This window comes from Oncorhynchus nerka, linkage group LG3 (genome assembly GCF_034236695.1).
Source record: "Oncorhynchus nerka isolate Pitt River linkage group LG3, Oner_Uvic_2.0, whole genome shotgun sequence".
In the NCBI taxonomy this organism is placed as follows: Eukaryota; Metazoa; Chordata; class Actinopteri; order Salmoniformes; family Salmonidae; genus Oncorhynchus; species Oncorhynchus nerka.
In genome coordinates, this window is record NC_088398.1 from 58528410 (window position 1) to 58548115 (window position 19706).

At 41.4% G+C, this 19706-nt stretch overlaps 1 protein-coding gene and 1 long non-coding RNA gene across 4 annotated transcripts in view; one reads left to right on the forward strand and one right to left on the reverse strand.

The window, feature by feature from the left end:
- Positions 1-19706, reverse strand: part of LOC115111433 (dual specificity calcium/calmodulin-dependent 3',5'-cyclic nucleotide phosphodiesterase 1A-like) — an 80930-nt gene that overhangs the window by 21398 nt on the left and 39826 nt on the right. For 2 of the 3 annotated variants that reach the window (XM_065013761.1, XM_029637473.2), the window contains exons 3-4: positions 2986-3099; positions 1306-1488 (exon numbers count right to left, since the gene is read on the reverse strand). In XM_065013761.1, coding sequence (XP_064869833.1) covers positions 1306-1488; positions 2986-3099 — 297 coding nt within the window. Of the gene's footprint in view, positions 1-1305; positions 1489-2985; positions 3100-15160; positions 15365-19706 lie in introns of those variants that run through there. The other variant, XM_029637481.2, reaches the window with a different exon arrangement.
- On the forward strand, positions 8523-9568 carry LOC115111452 (uncharacterized). The gene is made up of 2 exons (XR_003860804.2): positions 8523-8769; positions 9278-9568. It is a non-coding gene; the product is annotated as an uncharacterized LOC115111452 (long non-coding RNA).

Below are 19706 nucleotides of genomic sequence, written 5' to 3' on the forward strand. Positions count from 1 at the left end.
CTGCTTGTAATGATTTCATTTCAATGAGTTTTGCCCACTGGGGCAGCTCCTGTACATGTACTTTGTATACATAGAAAACTGTACACACAGACAACAAACAACAGCTGATGATTTCAATTGTATTCTTCCCACTATGGTATCAAAATGCTACAGTCACATAATGCCACAATGCCTCAGTTTTCAACGATTACCAGTAATGGGATCAACAGTAATTTAATTTTTAAAAAGATTAAAGGCTTTTGAGCAGGCATTCTTTGCAGATTACGAATATTTTGGCACTGGACAGAACCGAACCAAAGGCTGGATGTTGAAAGGGGTGAGGGGAGGGATGAGACAGGGCTGTTAAATAAGGCCAAAGAAAGACTGTATTTGGGCTTTGGCAACAACAACAAAGAAAGGTGTGACATGTCGGAAGCCCAGCCAAGTTATCTCTGTTCTTCAAGTGGGCCTTGGTCAAGAGTAGTGCACTATATAGGGAATAGGTTGCAATTTGGGATGTATCCTACATCTAGTTTATAAAAGAGAAGGAGAATCTGCCAGGCTGGGCTTTGACTGTATTCTCTTCTCTCGTCTCCTCTGAGAGTGTTTTCAGTCATAGACCAGTTCTCATTTTTCTCAGGGGAATCTGGGCTGAAGAGACCATACTCTCTGACACAGACATATTGTATAACTGTAAAGACAGATCTTACTATGGAATATGGACACACATTTTATAACTCAAATTCTAATGTTGTCCACAAAAGAAGAAACCATCCAAACCTGTTGTTTGACACATTTGAATAATATACTAAGCAATGTACATTCCAACTGTTGAACTGAGAATGCCTGCATTGTGGATTCCATTTTGGAATATTAATTTCAGGAGATACTGTAGCCTAGTAGTTGCCATGGAAATAAAAGTGAGACACATGCCATAGCAACAGCTCTTGAGAAGATTTGAGACACATTGCTGAATATGATGTTTATGTATTCATGTTAGTGCCCACTGTAAGTAAGAATTCACTATTGACCATTTTTATTGACTGGCAGAATGACAATTAATACTATTAGACTACAACCGAAAGCAATTGAGGGAAGCTCATTGCTCAATATTATTTATGTATTCATGTTTGTGCACACTTACTGGAAAGTTTTTTTAAATAACCATTGTTCTAAGGCAGAATGACAGTTACGTGTTTTTTTTTTAAGAGCAACACAAGAAGTTCTAACAAGAGCTTCTAACAAAAGTGTTAATGGTTTGATGGTATGTTTTTTTTAAACTTAATTGTTGTGTGTGTGTGTGTGCATCTGTGTATATGTTTGTACCTCTCGACAAAGATGCCAGCCTGCACGGCATGCACGATGCTCTTGAACCGTGGTTTCTCCTCGGGTCGTCTCCTGACCACGCCCATCTTCCTGGTGAAGGTCGAGGCCAGCCAATCCCGCACCTCCATTGGAACAGAGTCCGTCTGAATGTCACTGAGCTCATCCTCAGTGTCCAGAAGACGCCTGTGAGGGGGAGGGACAAGGGACAGTCAGACTCCAGGTCACTCGGAACACACAAATGTAACAGTCCCATACTACCTGATATTCACCTGTTATATACCTGTAACAGTGTCACATTCCCTGTCATTCACTTTTTACCCATAAGTTGTATAGCTTACATTTCCTGCAAAAGTATGCTAAATGTCACTCACACTAATAGCATGTACTGTCGCTAATAAAAGTGTGATTTGTTTCCATTGCTGACTGTGATGTGATGAGATGAGAGGCCAGGTCTTGTAAATGCCTGTTTACCTGTCCTGGTATGGAGCCCCTGAACCATCATCCTCACTATGTGATCCCCAGTAAATGTCATTCTGAAGGCTAAATGGACTTCTTAAGTGTTAACTGACAGTCTCTCTTTCCATTGCAATTTGTTTAGCTGAGGAAACCGCCTTGGTGAATTATTAACCGTAAAACAGATCCTCAGCTGTAATGAGAAAGAAAATGTGGCCAATGAAGGAAAAGGGAGGCAGATATTTTGAATGTTGTGATTTTAGAATGTCAACATTAGGTTAGACGCTAACGTAAGGAAATGAGGCTTACGGAATCACGATAAGGGTGCAAGACTTCCTTCTGCAAGTAATTTTTCTGAAATTGTAAAACCGGGCTACCGTGAAAATGAATGATCATATATTATGATAATGGTAAATGCAATTACTACACAAATATGATTCAATCAAAGTCTGCATCCAAAATGGCACCCTATTATTGCACTGATGTAGGGGAAGGGTTCTGCATTGAACCCAAAAAGGTTCTACCTGGAACCAAAAAGAGTTCCTCTACGGGGACATCCGAAGAACCCTTTTAGGTTTTTTCTAAGAGTGTAGATAGTAAATAAGGTGCCATTTGGGGGGGGGGGGGGGGGTGAGCTCTGCAATCAGACTACAGGCTATGCAACACCTGCTTATCACTGGAGAGCCCAACTGAGCTGACTCACTCTGCAGTTTGTATCAACAACTACAGCCACAACAACCCAGACTGAGAGGGATGTATGGATCAGTAAGACTTTAGTTTTATAGTCTCCTCCATGGAGAGATGGAAAACTTCACACGTGGAGTTTAAGAAGTAAAGTATGGAGTGCTCCTTCGAGTAATCGGACGTTCCCCCATGACGGGGGAGACACCCAGAGAGAAGTGAGACATCCAGAGAGAAGTGAGACACCCAGAGAGAACTGAAGGACTTTGATCAGCAGAGACAAAGACACAGTTTGCATAGAAAAAGTATATTTTCAAACTGTGTGAGCTAAGGCACCAGAACAGAGTAGTACTGCACTTGTGGTACTCCACTGGTTGTACAGCACTCGATTTGTCAAGGAATTTAATTATCAGAATAGGTTACTATCTATGAGTACCATATTTTATGTGAGTTGTATTTGTGCAGTTATTTCCCATACCTTTAACGGTGCAGAGTGCAAAATGTTTGATGTAGTTATTGAATTGAATTCAGCTGAAATGCACTCACCTGGTTTCATCAATATAGACTGCCTCTAGAACAGAGGCTGCATACTCTATATTCTTCCTCAGGTCCACCACGTTCACTTCTCCCTTGTCTAGTTGCTTCACCAGGCATCTCAATCTGCAAAGAGGAAGTTGGATTCAAGTTTCATCTTCATATATGAGCTCATGAACACTGGATAATACATAGTACACGAGAACAGTACTGTATGTCGATACAACTCGACAGTCTCTGAGCTGGTCTTATCAAATCAAACGTTATTGGTTGCGTACACATATTTTGCAGATGTTATCGCAGGTGCAGCTAAATGCTTATGTTTCTAGCTCCAACAGTGCAGTAATACCTAACAATACACACAAATCACCCCACAAACGCAATAAGAAGGAAAGAAATTCCACAAATGAACTTTTAACAAAGGCGCAACTGTAATTGAAATGCATTTCAGGTGACTACATCATGAAGCTGGTTGAGAGAATGCCAAGAGTGTGCAAAGATGTCATCAATGCAAATGGTGGCTACTTTGAAGATTCTAAAATATTTTTTGATTTGTTTAACACTTTTTTGGTTACTACATGATTCCATATGTGTTATTTCGTAGTTTTGATGCTTTCTATTTTTCTACAATGAAGAAAATAGTAAAACATAAAGAAAAACATTTGAATGAGTAGGTGTATCCAAACTTTTGACTGGAACTGTATATATTTCTTACCTTTCTTGTTTGTTTTTTTTGTGTTTTTTGGGGGGGGGTGTATTGTTTTGCAATATTAGGTATTGCTGCACTGTATATAATGGTGTGAAATAGACAGTATGAACAATACAATTTATAGAAAAGGTGTGTACAGCATTAGTTACAGTGGGGCAAAAAAGTATTTAGTCAGCCACCAATTGTGCAAGTTCTCCCACTTAAAAAGATGAGAGAGGGCTGTAATTTTCATCATAGGTACACTTCAACTATGACAGACAAAATGAGAAGAAAAAATCCTTAAAATCAAATTGTAGGATTTTTTATGAATTTATTTGCAAAATATGGTGGAAAATAAGTATTTGGTCAATAACAAAAGTTTATCTCAATACTTTGTTATATACCCTTTGTTGGCAATGACAGAGGTCAATCGTTTTCTGCAAATCTTCACAAGGTTTTCACACACTGTTGCTGGTATTTTGGCCCATTCCTCCATGCAGATCTCCTCTAGAGCAGTGATGTTTTGGGGTTGTTGCTGGATTTGAGTCCCTGGCGGCGTAGTGTGTTACTGATGGTAGGCTTTGTTACTTTGGTCCCAGCTCTCTGCAGGTCATTCACTAGGTCCCCACGTGTGGTTCTGGGATTTCTGCTCACCGTTCTTGTGATCATTTTGACCCCACGGGGTGAGATCTTGCATGGAGCCCCAGATCGAGGGAGATTATCAGTGGTCTTGTATGTCTTCCATTTCCTAATAATTGCTCCCACAGTTGATTTCTTCAAACCAAGCTGCTTACCTATTGCAGATTCAGTCTTCCCAGCCTGGTGCAGGTCTACAATTTTGTTTCTGGTGTCCTTTGACAGCTCTTTGGTCTTGGCCATAGTGGAGTTTGGAGTGTGACTGTTTGAACTTGTTATCAGTATAAAAGACACCTGTCCACAACCTCAAACAGTTGCCATTAATACAGGTAACGAGTGGAGGACAGAGGAGCCTCTTAAAGAATAAGTTACAGGTCTGTGAGAGACAGAAATCTTTCTTGTTTGTAGGTGACCAAATACTTATTTTCCACCATAATTTGCAAATAAATTCGTTAAAAATCCTACAATGTGATTTTCTGGATTTTTTTTCTCATTTTGTCTGTCATAGTTGAAGTGTACCTATGATGAAAATTACAGGCCTCTCTCATATTTTTAAGTGGGAGAACTTGCACAATTGGTGGCTGACTAAATACTTTTTTGCCCCACTGTATACAGAGCACCACAGTATGAGTCATAATACCCATAAATCCTAGCAGTCAAACAGGGAAATGGTTCCATTCATTTTTCCCATAGGGGATTTTAGAATCACATAAAATGAGGGCTGTGTTTCGTGTAGGCTTACCCTGGTGGGACCTTTTGATAACCGTGTAAATCTCTCTCGGACAAGGTGACTTTTATCAATATATTCGCCTGGATTTACCCCCACCCAAAATTAAATGCTAATGTGGCTATCATAAAGACCTTCAAATGCCATGATGATCTGGACAAGACTGCCAAATCGAGGCAAAGGTAAGAAAAATGAATGGTTAAAAACGATTGGAACAATTTCCCTGTTTTACTGCTAGGTTTTTATGGGTATTATGACATCTCAACTGTGGGGCTTGAATTTTTTTTATTTTTAAATACACTGTTTAGCAGAGAAATTGATTTGAAGCACTCACAGTTATATGTGCATACATTTTAAGTACGAGTGATCCCAGGAGGCATACCCACAACTCTGGCGTTGCAAGCACCATGCTCTACCAACTGAGCTACAAAGGACCAAGGGCAATATAGGATGAGCTTCGACTAGAACACAGTATATACATATGAAGTGGGTAAAACAGTATGTAAACATTATTCAAGTGTGTGTGTGTGTGTGTGTGTGTGTGTGTGTGTGTGTCTGTGTGTGTGTGTGTTAGACATCCAGAGAACTAGCACCACTGAACTACAACCGCCTGATCAACAAAGCTTAGAAAGTCAGTGAAGCCTTTGGTATTGGTCTCATACAGATCTTTAAATATTTACCACGGGACTAGTGCATCATTAAAAACAACAGGGGATTGACACTGTGCCATGGCTCGCCTCGGTGGGCACACAGACTATCACCAAACACCAGACGCCCAACCAACCCTCAGCAAAATGACTTGGGATGTGTCCCAAATAGCCCCCTATTCCCCATATAGTGCACTACTTTTGACCAGAGGGCCTGTAGTGTACTATATAGGGGATAGGGGGTGCCATTTGGGATGCAAACCTACTGTAAGATCCCTGCTGCAAGGCAAGACCATAAGAGGAGCATCTGTTTTCAATCTGAGGTGTTATTATGTGAAAATCTGTAACAGAGGAGGATTCAGAAGTATTGAAGTGTTATTGACATGTGGTTTTATATGAACACATAATCCTAAACCCAAGCTGTCAAAACAACAGGATCAACTGACTGAAAGCCAGGATACAATACAGAAAACACACACACACACACACACAATACAGTACGGAAAACAACCAATGCATCTGCATGCAAAGTGAGCAGGAGAAAGCCATTTGCGAAGTGAGCAGAATGTATGTAGTAGAGAGACTGATAAGCCTGGGACTTTATTGGGCCTTTACTGTGGGCTTGTTTTCCTTATCTAGTCATTTTTCTTCCTTCTCTCTAGTCTTTCCTTCTTTTGTCTTCAGAGGGGAAACACAGCAGGATACCGCTCTGCCAGTCAAAATGAGTGAGCAAAGTGCCAAGTCTATACTATTCTATCACAGGCGGCAACTTAATTGGAGAGGACAGGCTCATAGAAATGGCTGGAATGGAGTAAATGAAATGGCATTGACATATCAAACACATGGTTTCCTAGTGCTGATACCATTCCATTCACTCCATTCCAGACATTATTATGATCCGTCCTCCCCTCACCAGCCTCCTGTGTATTATATTGTGCTCAGTGTTAATTGAAAATCTGACTGACTACTATTGGCAAATTGCCACCCCCAGCATTGGTTTGTTCTGTAAGCTACAACAAGACAAACGCCTAGGAGCGGCTCAAACATGGTGAACTCAGCCTACATTGACGTGACCGTAAATAGTGACACATGTTGCACCTAATAGTGGTCTGTAATATCAAAATATTTCAATACATGACTAATGAGGATGCAGAAAGTAAACATTTGCCTTGCATAATCAAGCTGTAGACAGCCGTCTCTTCCACATTGTCAACTGCCTGTGATATTACATCTACTGTTGCATTTAGCCTGATATAGTATCTGGTGCACTTTGGATGAGAGTGAGATGCAGCCAGGGTGAGAGTTGGCAACAGTCCCTCAAAACAACTGTCTCTCCAACTCACTTATCACACATTCAGTAGCAACAGGTTTCCACAGACCAGGGTCTGATTTCAAAAAGTGTCTCAGAGTCGGAGTGCTAGGGCAGGTCCCCCCTGTCTATATAATCATATGTATTATGATCTAAAAGGCTAAACTGATCCTAGATCAGCACACCTACTCTGAAACTCTTTGTGAATATTGTCACAGACACAGCGTTTCGACTACAGTTTGAAACCACTGAAACCATGGGAATAGTTCATGTGTAGTGGGTGGGGGAATAACAACAGGGCTACTCCCCCACAGTGTTTCCAGCCTAGGTTTATCAATCATATGACCTTTTCCTCTGTCACTCCCCACAGCACTGGCCTGATGTCTTCCATCTCACACACACCCTGGATTAGACCAATCACACAGCAGATAAATATAAATAGTGGCCCTGATTGGTGGATCTATCTGGGTCACAATAATACAACCTTGTCTTTGGAAGCAAGCGAAAATGACTTTTTTCATGTGATTTCAGTATGTTTCAGTATAGGTTAGCATATGATAAAAGATTCTGAATAAAGTGGCAGTATGTTAATAGTTGAAACAGCCACAAAGGTAGCAGTATTGAGATATTTCTTAAGAAATAGAAAAAACATGGACTTTACAATGGTAAAGGGACTAAAGACAGGTCAAACATGTTACAACAAGTTCAGTTGTATAAGCACGTGCCATATCTTTCTCAACAACTGGGTTGCTTATCTGAGTTCACATGAGCTCTTGGAAACTTTGTTTGACAATTTGGTCAAGTAGAAAACCCAAGACATCTGGACAACTCTCAGATGATGTTGTACAGTAATAATGTTTTAAACACTCACATACACATGTAGGATCTTAATTTGATAACTATTTTGTTGATGAGAATTTTCCTGTACAGCTGGACATGCAAACTTGTAGTATTTTCAAGGTTTAAAAAGGCTTCTAAAGTTTGTAATTTCCACTTTAAAATGTCAGACTTGATTTGCCCTAACATGTAAAATGTATCAACCCCTACAAAAAATGCCCATCAATTATAATGCACATAATAATTCACATTTCCTGTAGCAAACGGGATCAAATTAAGATCCTACTGCTGCAGGATGCATCCCAAATTACACCCTATTCCCTACACAGTGCACAACATTTGACCACAGTCCTATGGCACTGGTCAAAAGTAGTGCACTTATGTAGGGAATAGGGTTCCATTTATTAGGGACACAACAATAGCCTTATCTTGGCTTTCCAGGACTTCAACTCAGAGCTCAATATAATGAGAAACTAACTTCATGTGTTGACATATATTATCCTGTTACTGTGAAATAACCATAATACATATTTAGAGTATATTCGTCATAGAACTATATAGACTACAGTACATACTGTAAGAGGACCCTTACATGCTGACCAGACCGGACACATCGCGTGCACGAGCGTCGCAAATTAAATTTAGAAATCCATGTTATTCAATTATTGTGCCAACGAGCGTCTGCGACACCAAGGGCTAAAATAGAACTCATTCCTATTTCTGACGCAGATCGCGCTGAAAGTCCTGCCTCTCCCATCTCCTCATTGGTTTATAGAAGCAGGTACCCACTGTTTTGCCGGTAGTTGTGGTAATACAATGAAAGTTTAGATGTAATCACCATATAAATTAAACGATGAAAAAGCCTGGAAGGAGGAGAGATAACTAGAAACGATTCGGTTGGCCATTTTATGTGTGGATTAATTGTCGGAGTAGAGGTCCTTGTGCATTTCAGGTAAAATAACAACTCAATGTTTATATCCCAGGACAAATTAGCTAGCAACAGCAAGCTAGCTAAATAGGACAAATTAACGTTAGCTAGCAAGTGCAAGCTAACTAGCTAAATTGCCATACATGATTAATGATTTTCGACCTTTCCACAAATGAATGTCATTGGTTCAGAGTTTGTTTTGATATTTTAACCTGCCTGTCGTGATCGCGTTTGGTGTAGGGGGGCAAAATAAATGTATGCGCGATACACGCGCGCAGCAGGTTTGGGTTCCGTGTTAGGGACCTGTGTGAGGTTTTTAAAGAATGAAAATGAATTAAGTTTGCCAGGGTCCGATTAAAATAGGCTTTATGTGAAACTGTATCGCTTTCAGTAACTTCTTTCTGAGCTGGGCCTCCAAGAAGTACAAACAAAGGCATAGGGGGATGTCTGATTTTAGCTGTATCCAACTGGACATGTCAGACCTACAAGAGAGCATTTTCCCATGAGTTAACTGTGTCCTCCTCCTTGGAAGGGACTGATGCCGTCACCAGGGCCCAGACTGGGGCCCCAGAGGGCACAGTGACAGGCCTGGAATAGAGCTGGAGCACCCTGCCTTGCTCCTCTCTGCCGCCTGCTCTGCCAACCTCTCAGACAGACTGATCCAACATTCCTCACCCCTGAAGATGGCACCCACAGGACTACTTTATGACCCGATAACGACCCGTTTCCAAGAAACAGCGGTGGATGATTGCTACTACATTTCATGTATGAAAAAAGAAAAAGTCCAGACTCTCTGAAGTATGTTGTCTGACTGTGAACTAGACTGGTTTTGTGCATCATTTATTTCAACAAATAAACAGATCTGTACCCTGGTGGTGCCCCAGGCACACAGAGGCTAAACGAGAATGCTTTTCATGTTGCTAAGAAATCCAAATGGCACCCTATTCCCTATTTAGTGCATTACTTTATGGGGTCATTTGGGATACTACCACTGTGTTTGACTGGTTGTCTTTAATGGCTCCTCAATAAACTAATTCTCATGCTTTCAGATTGCAAACAACATGGTCTCACAGAGGGGATCTATTGATGGCAATAAAAATAACATCCCTGTATGATACAGGCTATTACCAAAACAGAAATTTAGTCTGTGTAATTTAATGTGTTGATCCATGAAAAAAACGTGCTCAAAACAACCTACAGTACATTATACTTTGGAATGTTTTTGCTGTACATTTTTTTTTTTAAATAACACTTTGTAAGGGAAACAAACCAAACTCCGATGTAAGCTGGTGAGTTTTACAACCGGTTTACCATTCAAGGCTCCATCATTCTGACAAGTGAGTGGTTCCAGCGCTCTTGGTGGCTTTCCAATTCAGACGCTCAAGTTTTTTTTTTTAAACGGTCATTCACTGGCCTATAAACACACTTGGTGGGGACAGGGCCTTGTTGTGTTATGTTAACACTGGTTTGAGCCTGGGCCTACTTTCTGCTTTCTACAAACCTGCAGGCCTCCTAACTGACACTGGGTCTCTCCAATTCAAACATGTTCACGGAACCTCTGGTAAAACCTTGTGACAAAAGAAATCTGGTGTTGATAGTGATATGTTTGACAGCACTATAGATTTCAGTATAGGGACAGACAGACTCTAACTGAAACAGGGACAGTTCAACTCAAACATGTTCACAGGAATGGGGTTTAAAACAAGCTGACAAAAGCTATTTCCATCCGATGTATGTTGCAGACATATGTTGCAAACCATAACCATTAACCTGTCTCTAACCCTATCCATGCTATGTGACATATAGGCTAACTAGTATGTTATAAGTAATATGTCAGTTTGAGGATAATGGTTTATTTCATGTGTTAAAAAAAAAAGTAAAAGGAAATGAATTGTCACATACACCAGATAGCTGCAGTGAAATGTGTTGTTTTACAGGGTCAGCCATAGTAGTACAGCACCCCTGGAGTAAATTAGGGTTAAGTGCCTTGCTCAAGGTCACACCGACAATCTTTTCACCTTGTTGGCTACTATGTCAACTAAAAGACTGAATTACAGTAACACATAGGCTACACATACAATAAACACATTGAAGTTAATAAGATTAGATATAACAAATTGAACAATGTCAAAAAGTATGGGAGTTAAGGCAGGAGAATGGAGGCAGGAGAATGGAGGTAGAACGGTCAGAGGCGATGGAGAGAGGAGGGAGCATCTATTATGTGACATAAAGCTAGAATAGTTAAATGTCACTATTTTGACATTCTAATGAGACCAGGCAGTTATAACTGAACAAAAAGGTATTTTCTCTGGCTTGCCACATTTTTCATAACTTTATTTGAGATAATATCACCCATATAACACGCTTCTGGTTTATTCTGAATTGTAAACTGGCCTCTTGGGTGGTCCCTAAATGGATCTCACGTCTGTTCTAATCCTAGTTTGGCACAACAGACAGAGACAAAATCCTACACTCTGACCAGTATCTCTGTTGGACATCTCATCCCACAAGTCAACAGAGATTTCAGTTTCTCACAGGACCAACAGAGGTTCCATAGTCTCACCATCCCTGGTTCCACCTCTGGTTCAGTCGGTGTGACTAGAGGGTAATTACACCAGTCTCCTGGGTGATACATGATAAATCAGTCTCCCTCATCTCTCTGTTATCATCCTGTTCTCCCCCTCCCTCCCCTTCCTCCCTCCAGCCCTCCCTCACCTCTGTGTTATCAACCTCCTTTTCTGTTTTGTTCTATTTGTAATGGGAGGGCTAAGACTCCATAAACTCTCATTACATGAAGGATAACCTACTGCAAAGTACACTGTAAATCCTGGCACGTCAAACACCCACACACACAAACAGCAGTTCCCCATAATCCCATTATAGCAGATGACTATTCTGAGGGGTGCTGGCTGTACTGTAAATTGAAAAGCAGGCCATGGGGTCAGTGGTTTCAGAGTTGACACACACACACACACACACACGGCCATATGAAAAACAGATAATGCTCTCTCTGGGGAAAGTCAGAGGCCTCTCTCTCTCAGCTCAAAACCCTCTGTAGTCATCTTTGATGGAGATGGAGAGAGGTCATTTAACTGTTTGCCAGCCATTTTCCTGACAGCTGAGGTGAATTATATCCTAACACTAGACCCGCGCGCACACACACACACACACACGCGTGACAGATCTCCTAACTGTGATGGTCAGACTGTAGCCATTTGAGATGGACAGGGAAGTACATTTATGTAGATCATATTTGGCTCGCAATTCCACAGCCACAGCCGAGTAACAAGAAGTTACAGCTGGCTGCAGAAGTAGGTCAGAAGTTGGCGTTGTTATATACTTTGGTACTTTATTTCCAACCCAGATGATACACAAGGCCTGACGACAAGGGGAAACCAGACAGCTGTTTTCTGTTATACAATAGCAGAGCAAAATGTGCTTCATGTGTGCTAGGTTTAGCACAGGCATAAACCATGATCATCTCAAGTGGAGCCTTAACTGAACTTTTCTAACCACAGAGGGGAAACTATTCGCTCTTTGTCTTTCAAATCTCCAAAGAATGATATCAGTCTCAACTCTGTCCCTGGCTAAATTAAGGAACTAATAACAAACTTAATTCAATAAAATGATCAATGTTGTTTTGCAGCAAAGGGTGATTTGAAGACCTGCCAAAAAATACTCTATTGTTTTCTCTCATTTTGTGAATTGTGCTGAGAAAATAGTTTTAATATGATCTTGGTCAAGCTTATCTACCTTGGTGTTTGAGATAGTGTCGATCTCCTGGACTGTTTTCTGTGGCTCTGAACCCTACACACCTTTAGTCCCAGGATGCAGTCACAAAGGGTCACTGCTGTTTGGTTGGTGTGTGTGTGTGTGTGTGTGTGTGTGTGTCCTGACCAACATGTTTGTTTGGTCCCTCTCGTCTCACAGTAAACATCATGCTATTCATTCATCTGAGTCCCATATGGCACCCTACTCCCTTTATGGTGCACTACTTTTATGGTCTCTGGTCAAAGTTAGTGCATTATATAGGGAATAGGGTGCCATTTGGGATACATACATATTCAGCCATGATGATCCAGTACAGATGTCATGTTGCCCCTCTAGTCCCTATACTCTTCCTGTCTATCCACTGGGAAGTGCAGCCTCGGATGTCAGTTGTTAAACTGTACTATACTCACTTGGCAGAAATCTCCGATCAATTGGTAAACTCTGATTTACCACACCAAAATACCTATTTGCGCCTCTACCGGATGGAAACTGCAATTGTAATGGCTGTGCTCAATGCAAAGGCACTTACAAATGTAGATCCTTCACAAACACCCTCAAACAGGGAAACAGATCCCAATCAAAGGTGTTATCATGTGCTCTACTAAGGCAGTTATTTATCTTATAACTTGTTCTTGTGGTAAGAATGATGTGGGTAAAACAACATCCTGTCTAGGAGAGGGGGTGATCTTGACAATGTATTGTTAAAACGAGAGGCTGCCTAGATGTTTAATTTAAAGACCCCCTCTCTCTTGCTCCCTTCAGTGTCAATGTAGACTTTGATCTGAAGCCATTCTTGTTATTACTATCCATTGTAAAATATGTATATGCCTATGTAGCCAAATTGTATCTATGACTGTATGTTATTCATTCATGCTTTTTACATGTTCTATTTATATCTGTAAATCAACCAATGAAATCAAGCCACTCCCGGCCATGATTACAGACACCTGTGTGTGTCCTTTCAAAGTATATAAACTAGTGACCAGCAGTGTTTGTCATTATACCCTAATAAAGACAGCTCGTCTGTCGAAACGTTGGTTATTCAATTATTGTATCTGAGCTCCTAGAGTCTGCTCCTCTCCTTTTCTTTTTCAGTTGTAATACTGTAAACAAAAGATAGTGTGCCTCATTTCCCGTCCAGAGACATGGCTTGATTCAAAGAGAGAGTGTGTGTGAACATGTGTGTGTGTATATGTGTGTGTGTATGTGTGTATGAGTCAGAAAACAACTCTTCCCATGCAGACAGTCTTCCCAGCATAATCAAAGCCTGGAAAGTGCTCGGGGGGCTAGCAGAGGATTAGGGCACCATGGGTTGACTAAGGAACATGACAACCCCACAAGACTCCACAGGACCCACAAGACCCCACAGGACTCCATGAGACCCACAAGACCCCACAGGACTCCAGGGGACCCCATGGGACCCCAGTACTCCACAAGACCCCACAGCAACCCACAGGCCCCACAAGACTTAAGGAAGAGAGTCCCCCTCCATATTATGGGGTCACTAGTTCAGTATGGGCTCAGGACTCAACAATCCAAGAAACATAAGCGGCAACACCACCCAGATACATGACGTAGAAGTATTTGGGAAATTACTGATGTTCTCAAACTAGGACTGGACACCCCCACAGGACCCTGCTGGACCGCCCGCAGTAGATCAAGGAGAAGAAGAAAAATCAAAACAATACCACTCAGATTACAGTCTATATTAATTTCCATGGTGGAATCTATTCATAGAGGTGACTTGGGAAATGACAGCTTTTTCCAAACCCAGTCCTGACTGACAGAGCAGAGGCATCCTTCCTGAACAATGTGACAACGCCTCCCCTCATAGTCCTGAGAAACACGTACCTTCATTTTGTCAGACTATGTCAGACTCAGCACAGATGAATTCTGAACAATGTGAGAACACTTCCTACCCCTGAGATACAAGTGCTTTAAAACATCTTTAAAACAGCAGTTCATGAAGCGAAGTAGCTGCTAAATATTGATGTGCCCTGACTAACTCTGTAAGAGCAGAGCAGAGAGAGGGACCTGTTACACAGCTGCATTTCTTTACCAGCCCTCTCTCCTTCCCTCCCTCCTTTCCTCCCTCCCCATTTTACATGCTAAGAAGCTATTAGCAACCTGCGTCTAATAACCGTCAGGGCCATTGAACCATGCCACAATGTTCTGCTTTTAATGACCGTCGAACCACAACAGAGACAGACAGGAGTAGTTAGTACACTCCACTTCCTACTCCTTAGAACACGCACACACACACACACAGATATTGGAGAGTGTGCTATAACAGCGAGAGAGAGCTCTGGGAATTATAATCCAGCCATGAGATAGGACTATGATTACTGCAACAACATAGCTAGTGTAGTTATGCCAACGGAACTGACACAGTCCGGATCATCAGGCAGAAAGAGTAGGCAGGTGAAACAGCCTTTAATATGATCCTTCACACTCCACAGGAGCAGGAGCAAGACAGATAAGACAGGCAGATAGGTAGACAGACCACACTAGTAGATTGATATGATCCTTCACCCTCAACAAGAACAGCACAGGAAAGAGAAGCAGAAGAGAGGCAGGTACAGTAGGTAGAGAGACCTAGTAGTAGTAGTTTCCTGGGGACGGACAGTTCCTCTTTCTGTCTTACCTGAAGACGGGTCTGTGGAGAAGCTTCCTCTTGATCGTGACATACTCTTCCATTTAAAGTGTGAGCCCAGGCTGGGCTGGGTTGGGGATAGGAGCAGGGAGCTCTGTGTGAGGCTGGGCTGTCCCCCAGCTGCTCCTCTCCTTACGTTGCACTGTGCTGCTCTGAGACAACTGGTCCTGCCTGGTCCCTGCTAGTCCCCCTAGTCCCTGGTCCTGCCCTCTCTCTCTTTCCCTTTCTCTACTCCCTTTCTCTGCTTTCTCTAAAAGACCAATGAGAAAGGCCATAGAGGACACATCACAGTGTTGCTCTCCTAGTCTCAGACAGAGAGGAGAGAACCAGGGGAACAATCCCAAACAGGTAATCGAAAGAACCCAAAAGTACCCAAAACAACCACAAACAGGTACCTCTGGACTCCTGTGTGTGTGCGTGTGTGTGAGCAATAGAACAGTTCCATCAACAGGAGAGATTTAGAACCCTGCAGCAGCCCCCTTATCATCCAACTTCATCACATACCGAATGTTTTGGGGTCTGCTGCCTCAACTTCAAGGCGTCCCGCGTGAGCAGATCTTTTTAAACAAGCTGTTAAGCAAATGTTTTATATAGTAATTAATGAAGATGGATAGAGGCTGGTTAGAGGGGCTGGCTAAACATCAATACATGGTCATTAAATCACAATATGTCTTTTATTTTGCCATGATGATGTGTGGATGGTGCAATGCAGAGTACAGTACAGTAGTATAAAGTAACGTAGAGTACAGTAGAATAAAGTAACGTAGAGTACAGTAGAGTAAAGTACAGTACATTAAAGTAGCGTAAAGTACAGTACAGTAGTGTAAAGTACAGTAGAATAAAGTAATGTAGAGTAGAGTAAAGTAACGTAAAGTACAGTACAGTAGAGTAAAGTAGCGTAGAGTAAGGGAGTTGGGAGTGTGTGTGTCCGTATGTATATGTGTGTGTAGGGAGGACCACAGAGCGGCGGGAGGCCTTGCGGTGCTTTAATCAACAGAAGATATGGTTGTTTAACTTACTGAATGTGAAGTTGAGGCACGCTTTCTCACCCCAACCCAGCTGGAGGAAACTGATGATAAACATCACCAACACTGGGGATGTTTCCAAATGGCACTCTATTCCCTACATAGTGCAATACATTTGATCAAAGCCCTATGGTCCCTGGTCAAATGTAGCGCACTATATAGGGAATATGGTGCCATTTGGGACTCTGAGAGGGCCATTCCTCCTGGAGGTGGAAACAAACACTCAAACACTAACAAACACTCAAACACTATCATCTGATGGAAGACAACCCTCACACGCACACACACACACAGAGAGAGAGAGAGAAATGTGGGTTTTGGGGTAAAAGCAAGCAACAGTCCAACAAGAAGTCTCAACTTCAGGAAAATAAAATAATTGACAAATACATTGTAGTGCACAAAAAAGTTCCAACTAGTCTGTCACTCAAATACTGATTGATTATATGATTTTGACTGTTTTCAAAATGAGCTTGACAAACAGAAATGATTATGCCAAAAAATGTAAGTCATTCAAGTGAATCAACTTTACACTACAAACTGAAAACAACGCGGCCATAAACAACACGTACTTTGTCAACAATTCATCAGTCAGTAAATCAACAATATTTCCCACACATATTGAGGTGTTCTAATGAGTGGGTGCCCTTTAAAACAGTTACCTGTCCAAAATTGTAAATCAGTAACGTAACTTTTGGAATACCCAAACTCAGTAACGTAATCTGATTACATTGTGTTACTTTTAGATTACTTTCCCCTTAAGAGGCATTAGAAGACAAAAATACATAACTGGCAATACATGGATGTTACATTTTACTTTATTGGTTGGTTATGTAGGCTTCTTCTAACCCATTCCTTTCTACTACATATAATAATACAATTAAATATGGAAGTATAAATTTGTCAAATTGTTTTACCTGAACAAAACTAAGGACTTATTAGCCCTACACTGTTGTTTATAATTTTTGTTGTCATGGTGGACTGATTGGGCTCGTTGATTCGAGATGAAAAATAAATGCTGCGCTCATGGAATGGCATGCTTTGAGTACTGAAGTAGCGTAAAGTATAGTACTATTCACTGAAAAGTGCTATTTACATGTGAAAAATGTATGCCATATGCTGAATTTGCTGAAGGCCTATGGTTTACCTTATTGTTGGTGACACTTTGATGTATTGATAATATGCAGCTGTTTAAAGGTCAAATCCACAAATGAAACAATAACAAAACGGTCGCCCTGACCCTGTTTTGGTAAAAAACTGAGGTATGGGCCTGGAGAAATGTAACCACTCTCAGAATTATTGTTTTAACCATGTTATGAGGCTATACAGTGTTTGTTTGTAAATATTATAAATGTAAACATTGGAGAAAAACAAGCTTATATGTTTGGTTCTCATGAAACAATGGATATACAGTACCAGTCAAAAGTTTGGACATACCTACTCATTCAAGGTTTTTCTTTATTTTTACTATTTTCTACATTGTATAATATTAGTGAAGACCTCAAAACTATGAAATAACACCTATGAAATCATGTGGTAACCCAAAAATATTTGAGATTCTTCAAAGTATCCCCCCTTTGCCTTGATGACAGCTTTACACACTCTTGGCATTCTCTCAACCAGCTTCACCTGGAATGCTTCTCCAACAGTCTTGAAGGAGTTCCCACATATGTTGAACACTTGTTGGCTGCTTTTCCTTCACTCTGCGGTCCAACTCATTCCAAACCTTCTCATTTGGGTCGAGGTTGGGTGATTGTGGAGGCCAGGTCATCTGATGCAGCACTCCATCACCCTCCTTCTTGGTCTTATAGACCTTACACAGCCTGGATGTGTGTTGGGTCATTGTCCTGTTGAAAAACAAATGATAGTCCCACTAAGCGCAAACCAGATGGGATGGCGTATCGCTGTAGAATGCTGTGGTAGCTATGCTGGTTAAGTATGCTTTGAATTCTAAGTAAAAAATTTTTTTTTTTTTAACCTTTATTTAACCAGGCAAGTCAGTTAAGAACACATTCTTATTTTCAATGACGGCCTGGGAACAGTGGGTTAACTGCCTGTTCAGGGGCAGAACGACAGATTTGTACCTTGTCAGCTCGGGGGTTTGAACTCGCAACCTTCCGGTTACTAGTCCAACGCTCTAACCACTAGGCTACGCTGCCGCCCCAAATAAATCACTAACACTGTCACCAGCAAAGCACCCCCACACCTCCTCCTCCATGCTTCACGATGGGAACCACACATGTGGAGATCATCCATTTACCTACTCTGCATCTCACAAAGACACAGCGGTTGGAAACGAAAATCTCCAATTTGGACTCATCAGACCAGATTTCCACCGGCCTAATGTCCATTGCTCATGTTTCTTGGCCCACGCAAGTCTCTCTTTCTTATTGGTGTCCTTTAGCAGAGGTTTCTTGGCAGCAATTTGACCATGAAGCCCTGATTCACGCAGTCTTTTCTGAACAGTTGATGTTGAGATGTGTCTTACTTGAACTCTGTGAAACAGTTATTTGGGCTGCAATCTGAGGTGCAGTTAAATCTAATGAATTTATCCTCTGCAGCAGAGGTATCTCTGTGTCTTCCTTTCCTGTGGCGGTCCTCATGAGACCCAGTTTCATCACAGTGCTTGATGGTTTTTGCAACTGTACTTGAAACGTTCAAAGTTCTTGAAATGTTCTGCATTGCCTGACCTTCATGTCTTAAATGATGGACTGTCGATTTCTCTTTGCTTATTTGAGCTGTTCTTGCCATAATATGGGCTTGGTCTTTTACCAAGTAGGGCTATCTTCTGTATACTAAATTGTCACAACACAACTGTTTTGCCCAAACACATTAAGAATGAAAGAAATTCCAGAAATTAACTTTCAACAAGGCACACCTGTTAATAGAAATGCATTCCAGGTGACTACCTCATGAAGCTGGTTGAGAGAATGCCACGAGTGTGCTATTGGAGGTGTACATGTGGATGTATTTCAAGGCCTACCTTCAAACTCAGTGCCTCTTTGCTTGACATCATGTGAGAATCAAAAGAAATCAGCCAAGAACTCAGAAAAAAAGTGTAGACCTCCACAAGTCTGGTTCAGCCTTGGGAGCAATTTCCAAACGCCTGAAGGTACCACGTTCAGCTGTACAAACAATTGTACGCAAGTATAAACACCATGGGACCACACAGCCGTCATACCGCTCAGGAAGGAGATGCGTTCTGTCTCCTAGAGATGAACGTATTTTGGTGCGAAAAGTGCAAATCAATTCCAGAACAACAGTAAAGGACCTTGTCAATATGCTGGAGGAAACAGGCACAAAGTATCTATATCCACAGTAAAACGAGTCCTATATCAACATAACCTGAAAGGCCGCTCAGCAAGGAAGAAGACACTGCTCCAAAAACGCCATAAAAAAGCCAGACAACGGTTTGCAACTGCACATGGGGACAAAGATCGTACCTTTTGGAGAAATGTCCTCTGGTCTGATGAAACAAAAATAGAACTGTTTGGCCATAATGACCATCCTTATAT